Genomic DNA, 21,858 nt, shown 5'->3' with positions numbered 1-21,858 from the left:
AAATGTAGGGTTGCTAAACTTCTAGAGTAATCATACAGCCACACCCTGAGTCCTGGGTGGGAAAGGAAGGGATCAGTCATGCATAAGGACAAAGGGCTTCGTAATTGAGGGTCAATGGCTCAAGCAATGACCCAAGAGCCACACCTGGCTGACTTTCCCATCTGAAGAGCAGCAAACTGAGGCTCAAAGGGCAGACATGACCTGCTCAGGACCACAGAACGAGTGGAAAGCCTGGGGCCAGACCTGGCTCCGGTCACGGACATCCCATGCTGCTTCCTCTTGAGTCCCTCCCTGTCCAGCACTCCTGCAGCAGTGCTGTACCCTATCCTGACCACAAGAACAGAGAACCGACACTAGGAGAAGATCACCAGCATCTTTATTTTTCATGTTTCCTTAAATAATTTTGGGAGTAGGGGACTTGTCCTTTGGAAGACTGTCATCCAGAGGCCCAGGAAAGTCATCTCCACCAAGAGAGCCACCTCCCTGCCTCAGTGTGGTGTTCAGCTGGAAGGGGGTGAACCCAGCCAGGCCCCAAGAGCTGTCCCAGCAAAGCCCAGGATAACTTTGGATGTCACAGAGAGTCCAGCTGCCCCTGGGGGAGAAGAGATGGTGAGCACAGGGCATGGGGAGGGGTAGCAGCTCCTAACAGGGGGTTGGAGGCCAGAGACCCTGGGTTCCTCCAGAGGCCTGAGGCCCAGGCAGCCCAACCCTGTTCCCCACCTCTGCTTCCTAAAACCCTAGGATTTCTGCTTTGGGAGGGGCTGCTGCAGGCCACTGCCCAGAGAGGAGGCAAGAACTCTGGTGGGGAATCCCAGCAACAGGGAAGACCCTCTGAGAAATGGCAGGTTCCTTATGTTCCAAAGGCCCAGAGAGGGGAGGAGACCTGCCTGGGTTTTGTAGGGTTCACCAGGAACGCAGATCTCCTAGGCTGCACCCCTGGTCCCACCTCCAACCAGAAGAGGGGACAGTGACAGAAAGACAAAGGGCCCAGGAGGCAGAGGATCACGGACCTGCAGTGAGAAGAGAGGCCTCCCTGGGGTTCAGCCTCGGGGCTGGATCATCTCCTGGCTCTGGTCACCCTGTCCAGAACACTCACCCACTGACTGCAGAATAGCCACCAGACTGCCCGCGGCAACTCCGCCCCCGTTGGCAATGGCCGCTGTAGACATCATCTTGGCTGCTAAGGAGGACGCGGCGATTCCTACTGAGGTGAAGCCCATGGCACCGAGCGCCACGGGCACAGTCCCCACAGCCACAACTGCGGGAAGTGGAGATTTGGGGTTGGCCTCATGGGACGGAGTCCCCCAGACCTCCCTGACATCCTCCTGTGGCGATGAGGAGGAAGAGGGGTCTGCTGTGCTCTCAGGAAAGACTCAGAGCAGGGATGGGATCCCAAAACAAGGGCAGTCAACGTGTAAAGCAGCCAGTGGACCAGCTCCCAGGATAATCTGAATCCCAGGCTTGTTTATGCCTGTTTCACAGACACCATCGAGGGCTCACTGGCCTCCCTGGGCCTCTGTTCCCCTAATGTAAAATAAATACATTGAAGCAAACAGCAGTCTTCAAACTTTCGCTTTTGGCAAGGAAAATATGATCTCTCCAAGCAAAAGGTTGACAGAAGACAATATCAGAGCTGCTTTTCTGGAGAGGTAAGGGGATGGAGGCCCTGAAGGCCCTGCAGCAGCATGCGGGGGTCCTCTAGGGCTCCCCAAAATCTCCAGAGCAGTGCAATCAGAGAGCCATCTGCAATCATAGCCACATTTGTTTTCTGTACTGTCTACTAGGGTAGCCACGTTTAGCACTTGAAGTGTGGTGCAGGTGACAGAGAAACATTATGATTTTCTTTAGTTTTGGCCATTGCATTGGAGGACATTGCTTTATAGCAGCTCAAAAGCTTCTGACTCAGTGGATGGGCTACCAGCATTTGTCAAATAATTTTGAGGAATGAGACACAGCTCAGCTGACATACTCCCTACAAAAGTCCCCAAGGATACCATGGGCCGTGCTTTAGACGGGGAGGAATCCCAGGCTCTGACTGCTCAAATGACTCATCTGAGGTTGCATGGTTTGTACTTGGTGGAAGCTGAGAGTAGCCCCAACTCTGGCTGCCTCCAAAGCCCTGTGCCTTTAATGGCTTTGCTTTGCTTCCTGCTGCTCTAAGGTTCCCATCATTCTGCCCACTCCACCGCTACCCAGCTATGTCTTGGAGAATCCTGGGTTTGGTCAAAGCCAGTTTCTCCCAGAGGCTCAGGGCTGGGGGGAGGCGGGGGATGGGGGCTTGAGCTCCTTCCCATAGAGACTCACCTCCTCCGACCACAGCTGCTACAGCAGCCCTGCCTGGAGACAACAACAACAACAACAACAACAAACAAACAAACACAAACCTATGAGAGTGGGTCCACTCTGATACCCCCATCTCAAATTCAACTTTGCTATTCTTTCCCTCTTCTGAAGCCCCCTACCCATCCTAGGCCATAGGTCAGAGGTGAAGGCCCCATTCTCAGGGCTCCACACGTGACACCTTCTGCAGGAAGCCTCCCCAGGTCCCCGCATCAGAAGTCACCTGTCTCCTCTGCCCAGCCTTGTGGCTGGGCCCCCTGCGGCACTGGGCAGAGCATGCCTGGGCCTCCTGAGTTGCGTTGAGCTCTCAGGGCTGGCAGGAACATCTGACAATGGCTGCCACAGGGGCAGGGACTGGGGTGCTTAGGCAGCTGGGACCAAAGTTCTGGAGATTTCAGGGCCTGCTGGAGAAAGCTCAGCCACCTCCCCAGGAAGAGGCGCCTTGGTCTCAGCCAAGTAAGAGAAGGTGCAAAAATCAGCCTCAATCCTCCCGTCACTCCCTGCCATTTCTTGAAGCTTTTAGCTCATGGCTCAGGACCTCCCTTTCTCTCTGTCACGACTCCTGACCTGTCTTGAAGATTTCAATCCCTACTCAGGTGACATGTCCCAAAAGCGTGTCTTTCAGTTCTTATTTCCTTGCTTCCAAAGATCTTGGACTCTATGCCCCATATTCCCTCAGTCAAACCCTAGGCCTGTGCTGCCCACTTGTAACCACTAGCTATGTGTGGCTATTTAAAGTTTAGTGAATTAAAAATGAAATAAAACTTAGAACTCAGTGCCTCAGTTGCACTAGTCACATCTCAAGAGCTCAAAAGCCACGTGTAGCCTGTGACCATCACAATGGACAGCTCAGAGAACAGAAGGTTCTATTATTTCTATTAGCATTCTGTCCTAGACATTGTTAATAACAAAACAGTACCCTCCCTATTATCAGCAGCGAGCAGCCCCCTAGAGGCCCCTAACTCCTCCCTTTCCAGTTTTCTGACTCTAACACAAGCTTTGGGAGTTCTTCGGTCACCCTGGGATTTCTGAGCTCTGTCTTAGTTTCCTAGGCTGCTGTAACCAAGGACCCCAACCTGGTTGGCTTCAAACAACAGAAATCAATTCTCTCAGTTCTGGAGGCCGGAAGTCCACAATCCAGGAGTCAGCATGGCCACGCTCTCTCTGAAGCCTCTCAGGGAGGGTCCTCCTGTGCCTCCTTCTAGCTTCTGGTGGCTGCCAACAATCCTTGGTGCTCCGGGCCTGTGGCTGCATCACTCCAATCTGTGTCTTTCTGTTCCTTTCACTCCCCACTCTCTGAGATTATGCAAATTTCACAACTTCTCCCTGATCTTCAAACCTGCACCACCTCCTCTCTTGCCTCCCTCAGGGTCCTAATTCACCAAGAAAATGAAGGCAACCAGAAGAGAGCTTCCCCCTGCTCTCACCACCAAGTCTACCTCGGCCACCCGCCACCCCTGCCCCCACATTCCCCTGCCCTCCCGCTTCTGTGATGAGCAGTGCCTGCTCCTGCCACCTGTGTGCCTCCCCACTTGTGCGCCTGCCCCGCCGTGCGCTGGGCCCACCTGCTCTTCCTACTCCAAGTCATGCTCCAGTAGTGCCTCCCTCGCTTCTGCATCATCAAAGCCTCCCTCTCTCTGGGATTGTTCCCAATACCAGTAAAACAAGGACAGCCCCTCCCTTCATACCACATCTTCCTCCAGCTGCCACCTCACTTTGCTTTGCTTCTTAGAGCAAAGCTCCTTGTGGTAGTTCTGTCCATTCAGGGAAAGGCAGGATGGCACCGTGGTTAGGCACCCAGACCCAGAGCTGCATGACCTTGAGCAGTTACCTAGCTTTCCTGTCCCCTCTATAAAATGTGTAAGATAATGAGAGCAGCCACCTCACAGGGTTAGTGGGAGGGTCTAATGCAAAGCATGAGAACATGAGTGAATCATCAAGATGTGTGTATAGGCAGGACCCACCACCACTCATCTCATGCACTCTCAAACCCATACCCATCAGCCTTCTCCCCAACCCAGTCCCCAGGAAACTGGACTTACAACGTCTCCACCGACCTCCTTGGTGCCCATTCAGAGCCCTCCCTCTCGGGCCTCAATGTTCCCAGCTCTCAGCAGTGTCTGACAGGGGTGATTACTCTCTCTTCCTCAAAACATCTTTGTTGCGGGTTGAATTGCATCACCCGAAAAGATATGTTCGAGTCCTAACATCTGGTACTTGTGAATGTGACCTTAATTGGAAACAGGGTTTTGTAAATGTAATGAAGATGCGGTCATACTGGAGTAGGGTGGACCCTTAATCCAATATGACTGAGGTCCTTGTAAGGGAAAAAGAAGAGACACAGATACTTGGAGTCACACAGGGAGAAGCCCATGTGAAAACAGAGATGGAAATCAGAGCGATGCAGCCACAAGGCAAGGACGTCGAAGACTGATGGCAGACACCAGAAGCTAGGGAGTGGCATGGAATATTCTCCCCAAGAGCCTTCAGAGACAGCATGGCCCTGGGACACTCTGATTTCAGATTTCTAGCCTCCAGAACTGTGAGAAAGTAAATTTCTCTTGTTTTAAGCTATTCTATCCGTGGTCCTTTGTTACAGCAGCCCTAGAAGCCGACACATCTTCCTCACCTGGCCTCATCCTCCATGTTTCCCCCTGCCATACTAGCCTCTCCTTCTCAGTCTCATTCAGCCCCTCTCCCTGATCTCAGTGCAGTGTGGGTGTGTCCGGGGTCAGTCCTCAGACTCCCCGGCTTTAGCCCCACGCCTGGGGGCACTTCACCCAGTCCCACTGTGTTAAGTACTCTGGTGACTTGCAGATTGATGTGCTCAGCCTAGACCTACTTAACATGTCCCTTGGGTGTCTGAGAAGCACCTCAAACATAAAGTGACCCAAGTGCACTCCCATTTCCCCTCTGGAAGCTGTCCCTCCAACAGCTGCCAGCCTCTATAAAGGGCAGCCCCGTTCTCTCAGTAGCTCAGGTTAAGTGGCCTGGAGTCCTCCTTTACTCCACATGGTTTCTCTCCTTCACAGCAATCTATCCGCAAATGCTTATTCACCTTCAGAAATATCCAGTCTGACCATTCCTCATACTTCTGCAGCTCTAGTCCTGGACCAAGCCGCCCACGTCTCTCAGTGGGATGACTGGAGGAGCTTCCTAACTTGTCTCCCTGCCTCTGCTCTGGCCCAAGTCACTGCTGAACCTGGAATCCATTCTCTCAGCAGCTCAGGCCAAAAGCCTTCCTGCTATGAAAGTTGTCAGAATTAAAATGGAGTCGCTTATGCCAAATCCTAACAAAATGGAGGCAGGCCATCAAGGAGGGGCTCTCAGGCACACATGCCTGTGAAAAGAGCTATTACAAAGATGCTCTGAAAACCACAACCTTGCAGAAAGGCCACTGCAGCCTTCCATAAAGAACACTTCTGAATGGATGACTGCCCAACAACTGCCCGTTCAATCTTGGGCTGATCCCACACTTGTAGCCAAGGATCATTGTTTCAAAACCACTTATGTAACTTTCCTTGTTTTGCTTTTAAAAACCTTTGTCTTTCTTTGCCTTCCTGGGTACATATGTGGCCCCGCCATGGTCCACTATGGCACGTGTATTCTGGGATTTAAAAATCCCCTGTCATTCATTCCTGAATAATCTCTTTTCTATGGAGAGCCTCCCTCTCTGTTATTTGGGGTTGACATAATCTGGTGTCAGAAGAGTGGGACACAAAATGCATTCACCTCGGAAGGACCAGCAGCCCCAAGAATCATGTGCAGTACCCACCTGAGCCCCATCCACTCTCCTTTCCCATGGTTGGCCCCTTCGCCTCGGTGAGTCTCCACTCAGATTCTTGGACTTCCACCTGTTGGTTGAGTTTTGACTTTATTCAGGATCCGGTTTGGATAAAGCTGCATTAATAAAGGACTCTGCATCCCTCCTGGGACTATAAAAACATTAAAAATAGAATTATCATATAAATCATATAATCCCGTAAACCCACTTTTGGGTAACTACCCTAAGTATTTAAAGCATAGCCTTTTTTTTTTTTTGAGACAGAGTCTCGTTCTGTCACCCAGGCTGGAGTGCAGTGGCGCAATCTCTGTTCATTGCAACCTCTGCCTCCCAGGTTCAAGCGATTCTCCTGCCTCAGCCTCCTGAGTAGCTGGGATTACAGGCACGTGCGACCACGCCTGGCTAATTTTTGTATTTTTAGTAGAGACGGGGTTTCACCATGTTGGTCAGGCTGGTCTCGAACCCCTGACCTCGTGATCCGCCCGCCTTGGTCTCCCAAAGTCCTGGGATTACAGGTGTGAGCCACTGCACCCGGCTGAAAGCATACTCTTGAACAGAGATTTATACACCCATGTTCGTAGCAGCATTATTCACAATAGCTAGGAAATGGAAGCAACCCAAGCATCAGGAATATAAAACACTGAATGGAGATGTATCTATTGGCTGCTGTGGTACAGGGAAAAGTCATGGTGTTGACCTATCCATCTGCCTAAAACCCCTCAACAGCCTTGTATGGCCCATGGGATAAGCAAGTCCTCCATGAACTGGCTTCTGCCTCACCCTAAACTTATTGCTGCCAATATCCAGCTATGTTTCTGTCCTGGGGGACAAATAGAAGTCATTCCCTGCTCTTTTAGGCCTCTGATCCTTTGCATGCCAGATCCAGGAAAATTTTCAAGACCTCATCATCTTACATATCCTCCAGGAAGACTTCCCTGGCCACACATTCCCAATCTCGCTTAAGCAACTATACCCCCACCTATGCTCTCAAACGTGAGTCCACTATATTCTTTCTGCCACAGAATTTCCCACAATGCAACGTTGTTCTCTATCTCCTCTGCTGGATTCGGAGCTCTTTAAAGTCAAGGACTGCTATGGTTTGGATGTTTGTCCCCTCCAAATCTCATATTGAAATGTGATCTTCAATGTTGGTGGTGGAGTCTGCTGGGAGGTGCTTGGGTCATGGGGGAAAATCCCTCATGGTGGCTTGGTGCCCTCCCCATGGTAATGAATGAATTCTCACTCTGTTTGTTCATGCAAGAGCTGGTTGTTTAAAGGAGGCTGGTACCTCCTCCTCTCACTCCTGCTCCCTCTCTTGCCATATGACACGCCTGCTCCCCCTTCAACTTCTGCCTTAGTAAAAGCTTCCTGAGGCCTCACCAGAAGCTGAGCAGACATTGGTGCCATGCTTGTATAACCTACAGAACCATGCCAAATAAACCTCCTTTCTTTATGAATTACCCAACTTCAGATATTCCTTTATAGAAATGTAAAACTGACTAACGCGAGTCAGGAGTCATTCACTGCTCCATCCCTCAATGCTAGGCCCAGACCGAAGATCAAGTAGACACTGAGTATTTCATAAAAAGAAATATGGATAAAGAGTGTGCCTAAGGCTTGGAATGGTGGCTGGCACCTATAATCCCAGTTACTTGGGAGGCTAAGACAAGACGATCACTCGAGGCCAGGAGTTCCAGACCAGCCTGGGCAATATAGCAAGACCCTCATCTCTAAAAAAGTCTCTAAAAATTAGCCAAGTGCTGTCATGTATACCTGCAGTCCCAGCTACTTGTGAAGCTGAAACTGGAGAATTGCTTCTACCTAGGAAGTCGAGGCTGCAGTGAGCTGTGATCATGCCACTGCACTCCAGCCTGGGCAACAGAGTGAGATCCTGTCTCTAAATTTTTTTTAAGTGTGCCTTTGTGCATCCTTGCCTTTTCTTAAGAGGGGCCTTTAACCCACTCTATCTTAGGAGAGACTCTAATTCCCCTAAGTTGGACTTCTAACCCATTCTCATCCTTTACCCAGGTAAAATGTACCCCACTACTTACCCAAAGTCAGCCAATTGGTGTTGTAGTCTATTTCCTTTGGGTCAGGGGTCTCCTCAATATCATCCTTTTATGGTTCACCAGGAGTACATTACTGGAAAGGGGTCCCAATCCAGACTCCAAGAGAGGGTGCTTGGACCTCGCACAGGAAGACTTCAAGCCAAATCCAGAGTGAAGTGAGAGCAAAGCAGCAGCTTGGGCCACTCGACTGATAATACTTACAGTATTATATTGATTATATGCTAAACAAGGGGTGGCTCATTCATGAGTTTTCTGGGAAAGGGGTGGACAATTCCTAGAGTGATGGAGGTCACTTCCGTCACCATCTAGGTTTTGGTGGATTTGGGCTGACTTCTTTACATCATGCTGCTTTATCAGCAAGGTCTTTTGCTGAATTATTTGGGAGTGTTGTTCTAAAACTAAACAGGACTGTGCGAGGACACGGCGGGGTGGAGAAGGTGAAGAGCTCAGGGAGGTCAGAGAAAGACCCACCCGTTGCAGCAACAGTGACTCAAAAATTCAGGCGGCCACTTGTCATCCTGAAGGGTTCAGCTCTCAAGTTTCCACCTTTAGAGAGAAAAAATCTCCCCATGTCCCATGATCCTGTACATGCTCAATCCTGCCACCCACAGCCATCAGCAAAGAGTGCGAGGCAGATTAACCCAAAGAGAATAGCAGTTAATACCTCATAGTGCCAAATCCATTTTTAACCAAGAGATACTTTACTGAGAGGGACCTCTAACCCCCTAAATCTTAGGAAGGACTCTAACCTTCCTAAATTGGGACTCAAACCCAAGTTTGGTCAAGCATCCTTGCAGGACTGGGGTTGGGGTGCAGGACACATTTTCTCTCCTTTCCTTGTCTTGCACAAGGGACACAGCCTCATTTCCAGGACATTAGAGGATATTCCAAGCAGAGGGCCTTTCCCACCCCGATTCTGTCACTTCTTTAATTTTCTGTATTCCTCTCTCCGCAGACTTCACACTGAGACTCTCACTTTCCTCTTTTTTCTCTTCATTCATTCTTTCATTCAAAACATATTTACCAAGCTCCTGAGCACTGACCCAAGAGAAAAATATAGATACATCCTTGTTTCATGAATTTATTCCAGTAGGGGAAAAGGACAGAAACAAGCAAATGCAAAAAACAATAGTACATATCTACTAAGTCCCTATTTGTCACCAAACTAAGGCACATCAAGGTTAATTCACTTGCCTCAAGGCCACAGCTCTAAGCATTTCAATCAGGGCCACTGTTCAGAGATCATGCTGTTAGCCACCAATCCATGCTGACTTCCTGCTTATCACAAATATAGGAGTAGGGCTCCATGCCATTTGTCAGCTAGTGTAGAATGTTTCGTACTATAAATCTTCTATGTGGGATGAAGGGATGTTCTCCATACAAAATGAAGTTCATAAGAAATGCAGTCAGGGCCCGGCGTTGTGGCTCACGCCTGTAATCCCAACAATTTGGGAGGCCGAGGTGGGCGGATCACGAGGTCGGGAGATCCAGACCATCCTGGCTAACACAGTGAAACCCCATCTCTACTAAAAATACAAAAAAAAAAAAAATTAGCCGGGCATGGTAGCGGGTGCCTGTAGTCCCAGCTACTTGGGAGGCTGAGGCAGGAGAATGGCGTGAACCCAGGAGGCGGAGCTTGCAATGAGCTGAGATCACACCACTGCACTCCAGCCTGGGCGACAGAGCGAGACTCCGTCTCAAAAAAAAAAAAAAGAAAAGAAATGCAGTCAAAAATTTTGATGAAAAGGAGGCTTCTGAATTCCTCACATCTCCACGAAGGGCATTTTGAGGGGAAAAGTAACGTTCCTGATATTGGGATGTGTTGGAATTAGATTTTCCTGGCCAACATGGTGAAACCCTGTCTCTACTAAAAATACAAAAGTTAGCTGGGCGTGGTGGTACGCACCTGTAGTCCCAGCTACTTGGGAGGCTGGGGCAGGAGAATCGCTTGAACCCAGGAGGGTGGCCAGCAAATAGCAAATGAAAAGCGAAGCATAAAGGGAAACCCCTTATAAAATCATCAGATCTTACTCACTACCACGAGAACAGCATGGGGGAAATCGTCCCGGTGATTCAATTATCTCCCACTGGGTCCCTCCCACAACATGTCAGAATTATGGGAGCCACAATTCAAGACGAGATTTGGGTGGAGACACAACTAAACCATATCAGGCATTCTTCAGTTTTTCTGTAAATTGAACATTGGAATAAAAGCACAACAGAGTTTTTCTTAGAGCACTGATCTTCTCTTTAACAAGACTTTGCAAAGGGTTATAAAAGGTTTATGAGAATCTTGCCTCATAGACAAACTGATTAAGATTGATTTGTCTGTAAGGATTTTTTTGTTTTGTTTTGTTTTTTGTCTTTTTTTTTTTTTTGAGATGGAGTCTCGCTCTGTCGCCCAGGCTGGAGTGCAGTGGTGCAATCTTGGCTCACTGCATCCTCCGCCTCCCGGGTTCAAGCAATTCTCCTGCCTCAGCCTCCTGAGTAGCTGGGATTACAAGCGTGTGCCACCGCACCTGGCTAATTTTTGTATTTTTAGTAGAGACGGGGTTTCACCATGTTGATCTGGCTGGTCTCGAACTCCTGACCTCGTGATCCGCCCACCTCAGCCTGCCAAAGTGCTGGGATTACAGACGTGAGCCAGAGTGCGCAGCCAGATTTTATTAAGAATTGAGTTTGACATCAATAGTACACTAATGCAAAGGGTGAAATCTGGCTTTCTCTCTTAAACAAGATTTTCTTTTTTTTTTTTTTTTTTTGAGACACAGTCTCACTCTGTCACCCAGGCTAGAGTGCAGTGGTGCAAACTTGGCTCACTGCAACCTCCGCCGCCTGGGTTCAAGCGATTCTCCTGACTTAGCCTCCTGAGTAGCTGGGATCACAAGCACCTGCCACCACGCCTGGCTAATTTTTTTGTATTTTTAGTAGAGACAGGGTTTCACCATGTTGCTCAGGCTGGTCTCGAACTCCTAACCTCAGGTGATCCACCTGCCTTGGCCTCCCAAAGTGCTGGGATTACAGGTGTGAGCCACTGCACCCAGCTGATTTTCATGTTATATTAAAAAAAAAAAAGATTTTTGTTTGCCTTTTGAATAAGCTATAGACAAAAGAAGGAAAAGGAAAGAGACTGTTTGGCAAGCTAAATCTTCCCTCTATTAATGAGTAAAGGTTTTGCCTTTTAAAAAATTCTGAGTTATTGTTTCGGCTAAGTAAGTGACTTATGGTGACCTGGGATTTGATTTTATAATATCAAGTGTTTTAAACCTCTGATATTTGACAAAATTTCCAAAATCAAATGATAAATTATGTCTTCTTCTGACCTCCTAATTAATCTTTTAGATATTAGGTCTCCTCAAGTCCAAAAATGACATATTTGCCTTATTTGGTATAAAAATCATATAGGAAACATGCTCAAATATGAAATGGTTGGGTGTTTGGCTTTCTTGGCTGTATTTGTATAACTAAGTTATTGGTATGTGTTCTAAAATTATGGGAAACTCCTATAATCATGACTTAGTGTATGCTACTAGTAGTTATAATTATTATGTAAAATTGTTGTATGCCATAGAAGTAACCACAATTTCTAGCCAATTGTGGCTATAATAGTGGCTGTCCTAAAACTTTTTGTCATCCACAGGCAACTGTTATCTTGTTTTGATCCTCTTTAAAAGGTGACCCTTAATCAGCTATAGGACTTTGATAGATGCTCTTGAATGCAGGTTTCTGATAACTTTGGACATTGTGATGTTAGAATACAGAAAATCTTTCAGGACTTTCATGGAGAGCTGAAATGTTCATGAGCATCAGACAGAACAGGAATTAAGTGCATGAACTAAACTAATAGAAGTCTGAACCAATCTTTTTGACTTTTTGCTGATCTTTTACAGAGCCCAAAAAATTTTTATTTTGAGCTATTTACAACTTTTGATAATTGGGTACACTCCTGTGAACAAAATTTGGAGTATATTTGCTTCTACCTGATTTCTCCAGAATTTGGAAACTGCATATTCTTAATTTATGGCAATATAGTTATCTGCATAAGTACAATAAGAATCCATTTCATTTTGCAACTGGATGCAACTGGAGACATTGGTTATTTTACCAAGGCTTTGACTGTAATGATGTGCTTTCCTTTAAGGAATCAAACTTGACTTATAGAGCCAATAAAAGCCCCTTGGGAAAACTAGCCTCATATCTTGCCTACACAGTCACTGTACAGGGTTCCTGACCAAAGAATGTCACTTTCTGACAGGCCCAAGAGCCCCAAGTTATCTTGAAACCTCTTAAGGAGAAGAATTTACCCAAACTTGTAGGTATCTGCTACCAACCCATGGCTGGCCTCAGCTTTAAAAATGTCTTATCTGAGATTCCTTTTATGGAACAAAGTTCCACCAAAGTCAATTAAAGAAGCCTATGTGAAAAATAATCATTCTTGCTGCACTTTATACAAATAATCAGGCCAGGTATAATAAACCAAATCTGTCAAACTATGATTTGTTTTATATTAAAATAACGACTGGAGAGAGAAAAATTAGGTTTCAAAAACTATGGTACACCTGTTATTAAATTCTAGTCTCATCAGTTGTTTTTGAGTTTTTTTCTGCAATTTAGACTGACCCTGCTTATTCCTGTGAACCAATCAGTGATCTCTGGCTGCAGCTCAGAAGAAACAAGAGGGATGGGTAATGTAAAAATCCGGATCAATATTCTAATTCTGGGCACATATTGGAATCAGCTAGAGACCCCCATATCAGCTTGGTTCCAACAATTGCCCAGTTCCTGGAAAGCCTTCTTATTCAGTTTACTTGGGATAATTTTGTTTATTTTACTTTACTGTTGTGGAATATGTTGCTGTTGTACTCTTTGTATAGAAATGTAGGATGAGCTTACTCAATGTTATCTTAAATTGAACACTTACTGATCTTCCAGATATCACCTTTTGTAGGAACTCAAGAGTTATGAATGGTCCATGCCATACCGACACTTTCTGACTGAGCTCCACTCTACCCTGAATACAAGAGACCCTAATAGTTAGGCAGGAACATCATCGCCCCTATTCAGTCTGAAGAAGTTACAGAAGATGGATCTATATACTTCTACAACCCTTAGGCTTAAGGGTTTCCTTGTAAAAGGGAGGGGGGAAATATGTCAGAAGCATTTGAACCAGAGTGACTCCATCTTGAATAAGAGCTCGGTAAAATAAGGCTGAGACCTGCTAGGCTGCATTCCCAGGAGGTTACGCGTTCTTAGTCCCAGGATGAGATAGAAGATAGGCACAAGATACAGTTCACAAAGACCTTGCTGATAAAATAGCATGCAGTAAAGAAGACAGCCCAAACCCACCAAAACCAAGACGGTGATGACAGTGACCTCTGGTCATCCTCATTGCTCATTATATACTAATTATAATGCATTAGCATGCTAAAAGACACTCCCAGCAGCACCATGACCATTTATAAATGCCATGGCAACATCAAGAAGTTACCCTGTATGGTCTGAAAGGGAGAAGAACCCTCAGTTCCAGGAATTGCCCACCTCAAAAACTCATGAATAATCCACCACTTGTTTAGCATATAATCAAGAAATAACTATAAGTATTATCATTCAAGCAGCTCAAGCTGCTATTCTGACCACGGAATAGCCATTCTTTTATTCCCTTACTTTGTTAATAAACTTGCTCTCGCTTTATGGATTCATCTGAAATTCTTTCTTGCATGATATCCAAGAACCTTCTCTTAGGATATAGATCGGGACCTCTATCCGGTAACAGCTGCAGTGAGCCATGACCCAACCACAGCACTGCAGCCTAGCCAACAGAGCAAAACACTCTCCCTAAAAATAAAAATAACAAAATAACCACAACAAACAAAAAAACACCATGAACAAAGTCCCTCGTGGTGAAAAATGGATTTATCATGAAGGTTAAGAGACAAGTGACATACTGAGGGGAAAACAAACCAAACAAAATAATACTTTTGCACAATTAGTATCCCCAACTCAAAGAGAGTTTTTCTTATTAATCAATTTTTAAAAGGAACTGCCTTTAACAAGGAACTCAGAAGACTAGGAGACAGCTCCCCAAGACAGAATTACACATGACTAACAGACACTTAAAAAGATGGTCAATCTTACTAATAGTAAAAGATTGAAAGGAGGTAACATTTTGTATGTGTGTCACATGCATCTATTAGTCAGAGTTCAGCTACAGATAACAGAAGTCACTCCAGCCAACTTAAGCAGAGTGGGTTTTGACACAGGGAATTAGGCGACCATAAGATTGTTCCAGGGGGTGGAGCTTGCAGTGAGCCGAGATCGTGCCACTGCACTCCAGCCTGGGCGACACAGAAAAGACTCTGTCTCAAAAAAAAAAAAAAAAAAAAAAAAAAGATTGTTCCAGGATTGGAGGAGGAGGGTCTAGGCTGATGTTCCAGGAATGACCCCACCCCCAGAATGTGGCTCCACCCTAGAAGTGGGCCACCAAGAATGCTTCAGCCAGTGCCATGATCACGAAACTGGGATATTGGGAAGCCACTGCCACACCTGCTGGCTCTGGGGCATCTATGCCAGTAAAATGAAACCTCACCTTCTGCATCTCGCATAGTAAGGTAAGAAATGGATCCTGGGACTCTGCTTCTGCTACTGCAAAAAACCAAGTCCCTACTACAATGCTTGGCAGTAGAAGCAGCAGAAGCACAGCCCCTGTGTCCCTTCCACTTTCACATCCTTGCACAGGGGAGTCAGCTTGGCACAATTCAGGTCATTTGCAGAACTGGCATATGGGGAAGCCAGGGGAATAGAGTCATTAGCTTTCTATCCTTGAGGGTTCACAGCAGAGCATGAAACAGAGCTGAGTGACTGCATCCTCATGATCTGCCTCAGGAAGCAAATAACTGGAACATGTGGTGTTTGCATGAGGCAAGGAATAGTGATCCTCATTCACTGCTGGGTATGGCGTGTTCTAACCCATACTTTCTGGTCAGCAATTTGACAGCACGTAGTGAAAACTTATTTGGTTTAGAAATTTTACTTCTTGGAATTCATCACAAGAAAAGAATCAGAGTGCACAAATATCTGCACATGAATGATGATCACACTGTTTTTGATGACAGCTATAAAAGCAGTCAGAGTCAAAATGGAGTTGCTTGTCTTAAAAAAAAAAAAAAGACACCTGGCCAGACACGGTGGCCCACACCTGTAATCCCAGCACTTTGGAGGCTGAGGCAGGTGGATCATGAGGTCAGGAGGTCGAGACCATCCTGGCTAACACGGTGAAACCCCGTCTCTACTAAAAATAGAAAAAATTAGCCAGGCGTGGTGGCGGGTGCCTGTAGTCCCAGCTACTCGGGAGGCTGAGGCAGGAGAATGGTGTGAACCCGGGAGGCGGAGCTTGCAGTGAGCCAAGATGCGCCCTGCACTCCAGCCTGGGTGACAGAGTAAGACTCCATCTCAAAACAAAACAAAAATAAAAATAAAAATAACAAAAAACACAACCAAACTCTGACAAATAGAGCTAGGGAAAACCCATGAAGAGAGGGTTTTCATGCTTTTGTATGCCTGAGAACAAAACTATCATCTGCAAAAATTGCAATCTTGCACAAAGGCCATCACAACCTTACACAAAAAATACTTCTGTGAGCACATCTGCCCAGAAACTACCTGCCCAACCTCGGACTGGTGTCACCCTTGCTATTAATTCTTACAGCCAAACTTGTTGTTATTATTATTATCTGTAAAAGTAAGTTCTTCTAAGAGTAATTGATTAAAGCTGTTGTCTTTTAATTGCTTTCCAATCTGGCTTCAAAACAATGACGTAATTGTCTTCATTTTTCCTTTAAAAACCTTTGTCTTCCTTTACATCCTTGAATATGTACATAGTTTACTATGGCATGCATTTTCCCACTGCAATGCCATATTCTCAAATAAATGTCATTTTCTTTTAGACGGCTTCTCTCTGTTTGTTATTTAGGTTGACACAGCAAAAGCGTGAAGTAACAAAAATTGAATAAATAAAACTTTATACTCCTATATAAATAATTATATGTAGCCACTGATGATAGAAGCAGAAATGGGTTTACCTCGAAGCAAAAGAAGCCTGAGTTCAGGCACCCTCGCTTGCACTGGCTCCTTCCAAGACCCTAACAGCAGCTCTAGCCATTGCTCACTTTGTTGTTGTTGTTGTTGTTATTATTATTTGCAAAAGTTCTTCTAAGAGTAATTGATTAGTGTTGTTGTCTTGTGATTGCTTTCCAATCTGGCTTCCCTCTGCCATACTTCCCCTAGTTTGGGGTGACATTGTAGTGTTACTGGTATTTTGTATTATAACTCCCTTTTTTTAAGCTCTCTGCCCCACCAATTATGTAAGCTTCAGGTCCCTAAATAGACTGGATCCATCCCTGGTTATAGATTTATATTTATTGGCAATGGGGAATTGTTCATTAGATATTATTGAGTGAAAGAGGCAACTTACAAAACAGTAGTAAAGGAAGACCTCATTATATTAGGCGATTCTTGTATTGCTATAAAGAAATATCTGAGACTGGGTAATTTATTTTAAAAAGAGGTTTAACTGGCACACAGTTCCGCAGGCTTTACAAGAAGCATGCTGCTGGCATCTGCTCAGGTTCTAGGTAGGCCTCAGGAAGCTTACAATCGTGGCAGAAGGTGGAAGGGGGGCAGGCACATGAGATGGTGAAAAGAAGAGTCAGAGAGAGTTGAGGGGAGGCGCCACACTCTTTTAAACCACCAGATCTCACATGAACTCAGAGCGAGAGCTCACTTATTATGAAGCAGATGGTCCAAGCCATTCATGAGACATCTGCCCCCATGATCCAAACACCTTCCACCAGACCCCAACTACAGCACTGGGGATTACAATTCAACTATGAGATTTGGGTGGGGACAAATATCCAAACTATATCACCCATGTAGAATGCTTATACATACGTATGTTTTTTGGTGCTAGATGAATTACAATGCCTCAGGCATAAGTCACTTTTACAATAAATGAAAATACCAAAATGGTTCCCATTTAAGAAATAGTTGCCAATTAATTTTTAAATTAAAATATAATTGCGTTCTGGGTAGGGATAAAAACTAACTGGAAATGGGGATGAATGAATTTTCTGGGGTGACGGAAATGTTCTTTATCTTGTTTTGTGCAATACTTATATGATGATATGGAAATGTTAAAATTTATTGAACTGAAAAGCTGCACTCTGCATTTTATTGTACACTAATTATACCTCCATATAATATATATAATTAAAATAATCACATTAAAATTGAAATATTGAAAAGAAAAAATTACACTCAGTTCCATCACCTTAAAACAACTACTTAACACTGTTGGATGTTTCGCCAAAATGTGTTTTCCCCCAACTTATCACCTTTTCATATTTATACTATATGAAAGGTATATGTATGCTTATAAAGAAATGTGTGATGACAAAAGGAATTGCTAAGGTCAATTGAGCTCACCATGTGCCAGGCACTGCAGCAAGAACTTTACATGTATTTACATTTAATCTTCTCAACAATGTTATTCTCATTTTACAGATGAGGAACTATGCAGGAAGAGTAAGTAATCCGCCAGAGTCACACAGCTAATGTTATAGAGCTCAGACCTGACTCCAGGCAATCTGATTCCCCCACCCTTCTAGATGCCCTACCTGGCTAGATGAGCCATTTTCTTGCTGGGGAATTTATGAGCTCAACTGTTCCAACTTCTCCATATGCATTCTTGGTTCCCCTCGGCCCACATCTAACCTTCAGTCTTTTTGGAAAGTCAATCAACACATTCATAAGTACTCCCACTTCAGCCACTGGCAATGGAGGCTTCTGCATGGGTCCCTTGGAAACTGGGACACATTCCTTATAGGGTTTCTTGATCTTGATTACTTTTTTTTTCCCCCCCACACAGGGTCTTGCTTTGTCACTCAGGCTGAGTAGAGTGGCATTGGAACAGGAATTAAAAGAAATTAAAAACTGTGTAAGCAAAAACTCAGTTGTATGTAAAAAAAACCCAATTCCCCTTGAGGAAGAGAAAGGGCTGGAGTCCTTTAAAATTAACTGCCTGTTTTTCTTTCTGAGGCTAGTGAGCCTTATCTCTCCCTTTCCCAGGCATTGTGAAGACTGTTTCTCTAGCTGTGCAGCTGCAAGGTCACTAGACAGATACTCTCAAGTCGTAAAACATGTTGTTCCTTGAAAAGTAAGAAATAATGTAATGCCATGTCTCAATTGAATAACTGTCTTTGTTTCTCGCTTCCGTAATATGCTTCCCACTGCACAAATCTCCCCCTGCCCCACGAAATGCTTAAAAGGTAGCTTGACTCTTTGTTCAGGGCTCAGTCCTTTGGATGTTAATCTGACTGAGTCTGTGCACCTAAATAATTAAATAATTCCTCCTCAACCCCTCGGTCTCTTTGGTTCCTTAATTATCCCGCAGCAGCATGAACATGGCTCTCTGCAGCCTTGACCTCTTGGGCTCAAGCAATCCTCCCACTTCAGCCCCCTAAGTAGCTGGGACTAAGGGCGCATGCCACCAAGCCTGGCTAATTTTTGTATTTTTTGTAGAGACAGGGTTTCACCATGTCGCCTGGGCTGACCTTGAACTCCTGAGCTCAAGCGATCCACCCGCCTGGGCCTCCCAAAATGCTGGAATTACAGGTGTGAGCCACTGCACCCAGTTAAAGTCACAGATCTCCGAGTCAGGTCTGAGCTCTGTAACATTAGCTGTATGACTCTGGCAAATTAATCTTCCTGCATCTGTTTTCTCATCTTTGAAATAGGAATAACATTAAAATAGTTTATTCTTACTATTTTTTAAAATTAGAATATTGAGAAGAAGGAAAGAAAATACCTATGTTCCCACTACTATAATGGAAACTTTGCCATCATTTTGCTCTTGGTTAGCATCTCCCCCTCTCCCATTTTTAAAAATTAAAATTGACTCTCTTTCTTTCCTTCTTTCTTTTTCTTTTTTTAAAGATGATGTCTTGCTATGTTGTCCATGCTGGACTCACACTCCAGAGCCCAAGCGATCCTCCCTCTTCAGCCTCCTGGATAGCTGGGACTACAGGGATGTGCCACCACACCTGGCTTAAGCCAATTTCTTTTTAATTCATAATTTTTAAATCAAAACAATTTACTCAACTCTTTATTCTGAAAAGTTTTAAACCTCAAAAAAGTTGAAAGAATAGTACAATGAACACTCACGTACCCTTACTCTAGCACCAATAATTCACCAATTATTAACATTTTGACTGTGTCCCCCTCTGCCATAATATACTTTTCTTTTTTTCTGAAATCAGCTGATTGATTAGGGTAGTGGTTGCTGAAAGGTGAGGTGCTATGGCAATTTCTTAAAATAACACAACAATGAAGTTTGCTGCATGGATTGACTCTTCCTTTCATGAAAGATTTCTCAGTAGCATGTGATGCTAATTGGTAGCATTTTATCCACAGTAGAATGTTCAAAATTGTAGTCAATCCTCTCAAACCCTGCCACTGCTTTATCAACTAAGTTTACAAAATATTCTAAATCCTTCATTGTCATTTCAACAGTGTTCCCAGCATCTTCACCAGGAGTAGATTGTATCTCAAGAAACCACTTTCTTTGGTCATACATTAGAAGGAACTGTTCATCCATTCAAGTTTCTCATGAGATTGCCACAATTCAGTCATATCTTCAGGCTCTGCTTGTAATTTTAGTTTTCTTGCTGTTTCCAACCACATCTGCAGGTACCTCCTTCACTGAAGTCTTGAACCTCTCAAAGTCATCAATGAGAATTGTAATCAACTTCTTCCAAACTCTTGTTAATTTTGATATTTTGACCTCTTCCGATGAATCACAAATGTTCTTAATGATATCTAGAATAGTGAACCCTTTCCAGAAGGTTTTCAATATACTTTGCCCAGATCCATCAGAGGAATAACTATCTATGGCAGCCATAGCCTTACGAAATGTATCTTAGGTAATAAAACTTGAAATGCAAAATTACTTCTTGATCCATGGGCTGAAGAATGGATCTTGTGTTCACAGACATGAAAACAACATTCATCTCCTTATACATCTCCATTAGAGCTCTCGTGTGACTATGCGCATTTTCAATGAGCAATAATACTTTGAGAGAAATCCTTTTTTCTGAGCAGTAGGCCTCAACAGTGGGCTTAAAATATTCAGTAAAACATGCTATGAACAGATGTGCTGTCATCCAGGCTTTGTTGTTCCACTTACAGAACACAGGCAGATTATATTTGGCGTAATTCTTAAGAGACCTAAGATTTTTATAATAGAATGGTAAACAAGCACTGGCTTCAATTTAAAGTCACTAGCTGCATTAGCCTCTAACAAAAGAGTGAGCTTGGCCTTTGAAGCCAAACATTGACCTCTCTAGCTATGAAAGTCCTTGATGGCATCTTCTTCCCATAGAAGGCTGTTTTGTCTACATTGACTACTTGCTGTTCAGTGGCCACCTTCATCAATGATCTTACCTAGATCTTAGGGATAACTTGCTGCAGTTTCTCCATCAGCACTTGCTGCCTCATCTTACACTTTTATGTTCTGGAGAGGGCTTCTTTCTTAAACCTCATGAAATAATCTCTTCTAGCTTCAAACTTCTATAGCTTCCTCACCTCTCTCAGTCATCATAGAATAGAAGAGAATCAGGGCCTTGCTTTGGATTCGGTTTTGGTTTTAGGGGTTTTGGTTTCGGTTTTCGTTTTGCTGTAGCAGATTTTATTTTCTATCCAAACCACTAAATTTTTCTCCAAATCGGCAATAAACTGTTTCACTTTCATATCATTCATGTGTTCATTACAGTAAAATGTTTAATTTCCTTCAGTAACTTTTCCTTTGCATTCACAAACTGGCTAACTTTTTGGTGCAAACTTTCGGCCTAGCTTTCAGCCTATCCTGCCTTTTGACATCCCTTCCTCACTAAGCTTAACCATTTCTAGCTTTTGAGTTAAAGTGAGAGATGTGAGACTCTTTCTTTCACTTGAACACTTACAGGCCCATTGTAGGGTTATTAATTGACCCAATTTCAATACTGTTGTGTCTCAGGGAATAGAGTCCCAAGGAAAGGGAGAAAGAAGGGAGAACGGCCTGTCAGTGGATTAGTCTGAACACACACAACATTTATCAATTAAGTTTGTATCTTATATGGGCACAGTTCATGGCGCCCCAAAACAATTACAATACAAGGAACACTCATCACAGGTCACCCTTGTAGCAGAGCACATCTCCCTATGATCTAGGTACGAGCATTGTACCTAGGATGGACGGGTTAGTCCTCTTACTTTCGGGAACGCTCTACTCTGTCTACGGAGTAAAGTACTTAATAAACTTGCTTTTGCTTTGCTATGCGGACTCGCCCTGAATTCTTTCTTGCGCAAGATCCAAGAACCCTCTCTTGGGGTCTGGATCGGGACCCCTTTCCGGTAACAAAACTACACTAAGAATACAAGAAAACTTACGTTACTCTGCGGGAGCTGACAAAGTCTCTCGCCAGAGGGAGCACACAGAACTTCACCTTCTCGGGCCTTTTCCTAAACTGGCAGGAGCAAAGCTGTAAGAGGAGGGGCCAGCGCCCCAAGCCAGCTCTCCCACCGGCACTGCTGTGGTCCGCGAGGTAGCCAATCAGGTAGCTGCGTTTGCCATAG

At 44.7% G+C, this 21,858-nt stretch overlaps 2 protein-coding genes across 5 annotated transcripts in view; both read right to left on the bottom strand.

Annotated features, from left to right (window-relative positions):
- IFI27 (interferon alpha inducible protein 27) overlaps window positions 1-21,784 on the bottom strand; it is a 32,286-nt gene extending 10,502 nt beyond the window's left edge. Inside the window, exons 1-2 of one of the 4 annotated variants that reach the window (XM_063652036.1) lie at window positions 21,673-21,694; window positions 6,116-6,194 (exon numbers count right to left, since the gene is read on the bottom strand). In XM_063652036.1, coding sequence (XP_063508106.1) covers window positions 6,116-6,143 — 28 coding nt within the window. In that variant the 5' untranslated portion in view covers window positions 6,144-6,194; window positions 21,673-21,694. Of the gene's footprint in view, window positions 1-6,115; window positions 6,195-21,672 lie in introns of those variants that run through there. The other 3 variants (XM_054447513.2, XM_054447514.2, XM_054447512.2) reach the window with 3 other exon arrangements.
- On the bottom strand, window positions 360-21,694 carry IFI27L1 (interferon alpha inducible protein 27 like 1). The gene is made up of 5 exons (XM_054447510.2): window positions 21,673-21,694; window positions 6,116-6,194; window positions 2,305-2,337; window positions 1,097-1,258; window positions 360-592 (listed from the first exon to the last, which is right to left on the bottom strand). The coding sequence occupies exons 2-5, from the start codon at window positions 6,141-6,143 to the stop codon at window positions 501-503; spliced, it is 315 nt and encodes a 104-aa protein (XP_054303485.1). The 5' UTR covers window positions 6,144-6,194; window positions 21,673-21,694; the 3' UTR covers window positions 360-500.
- Window positions 21,785-21,858: the final 74 nt, after the last annotated feature.

This window comes from Pongo pygmaeus, chromosome 15, assembly GCF_028885625.2.
Source record: "Pongo pygmaeus isolate AG05252 chromosome 15, NHGRI_mPonPyg2-v2.0_pri, whole genome shotgun sequence".
NCBI lineage: Eukaryota > Metazoa > Chordata > Mammalia > Primates > Hominidae > Pongo > Pongo pygmaeus.
The sequence above is the reverse complement of the archived record's forward strand: the minus strand, read 5'-3'. Positions and strand labels throughout refer to the sequence as shown.

Coding starts and splice junctions, on each gene's coding strand:
- IFI27L1 (XM_054447510.2), bottom strand. CDS start 6,143: ATGGGAAAGGAGAGTGGATGGGGCTCAG. Junction 1,259..2,304: donor AGCAGCTGTGGTCGGAGGAG/GTGAGTCTCTAT, acceptor CACTTCCCGCAG/TTGTGGCTGTGGGGACTGTG. Junction 593..1,096: donor GGCTATTCTGCAGTCAGTGG/GTGAGTGTTCTG, acceptor CTTCTCCCCCAG/GGGCAGCTGGACTCTCTGTG.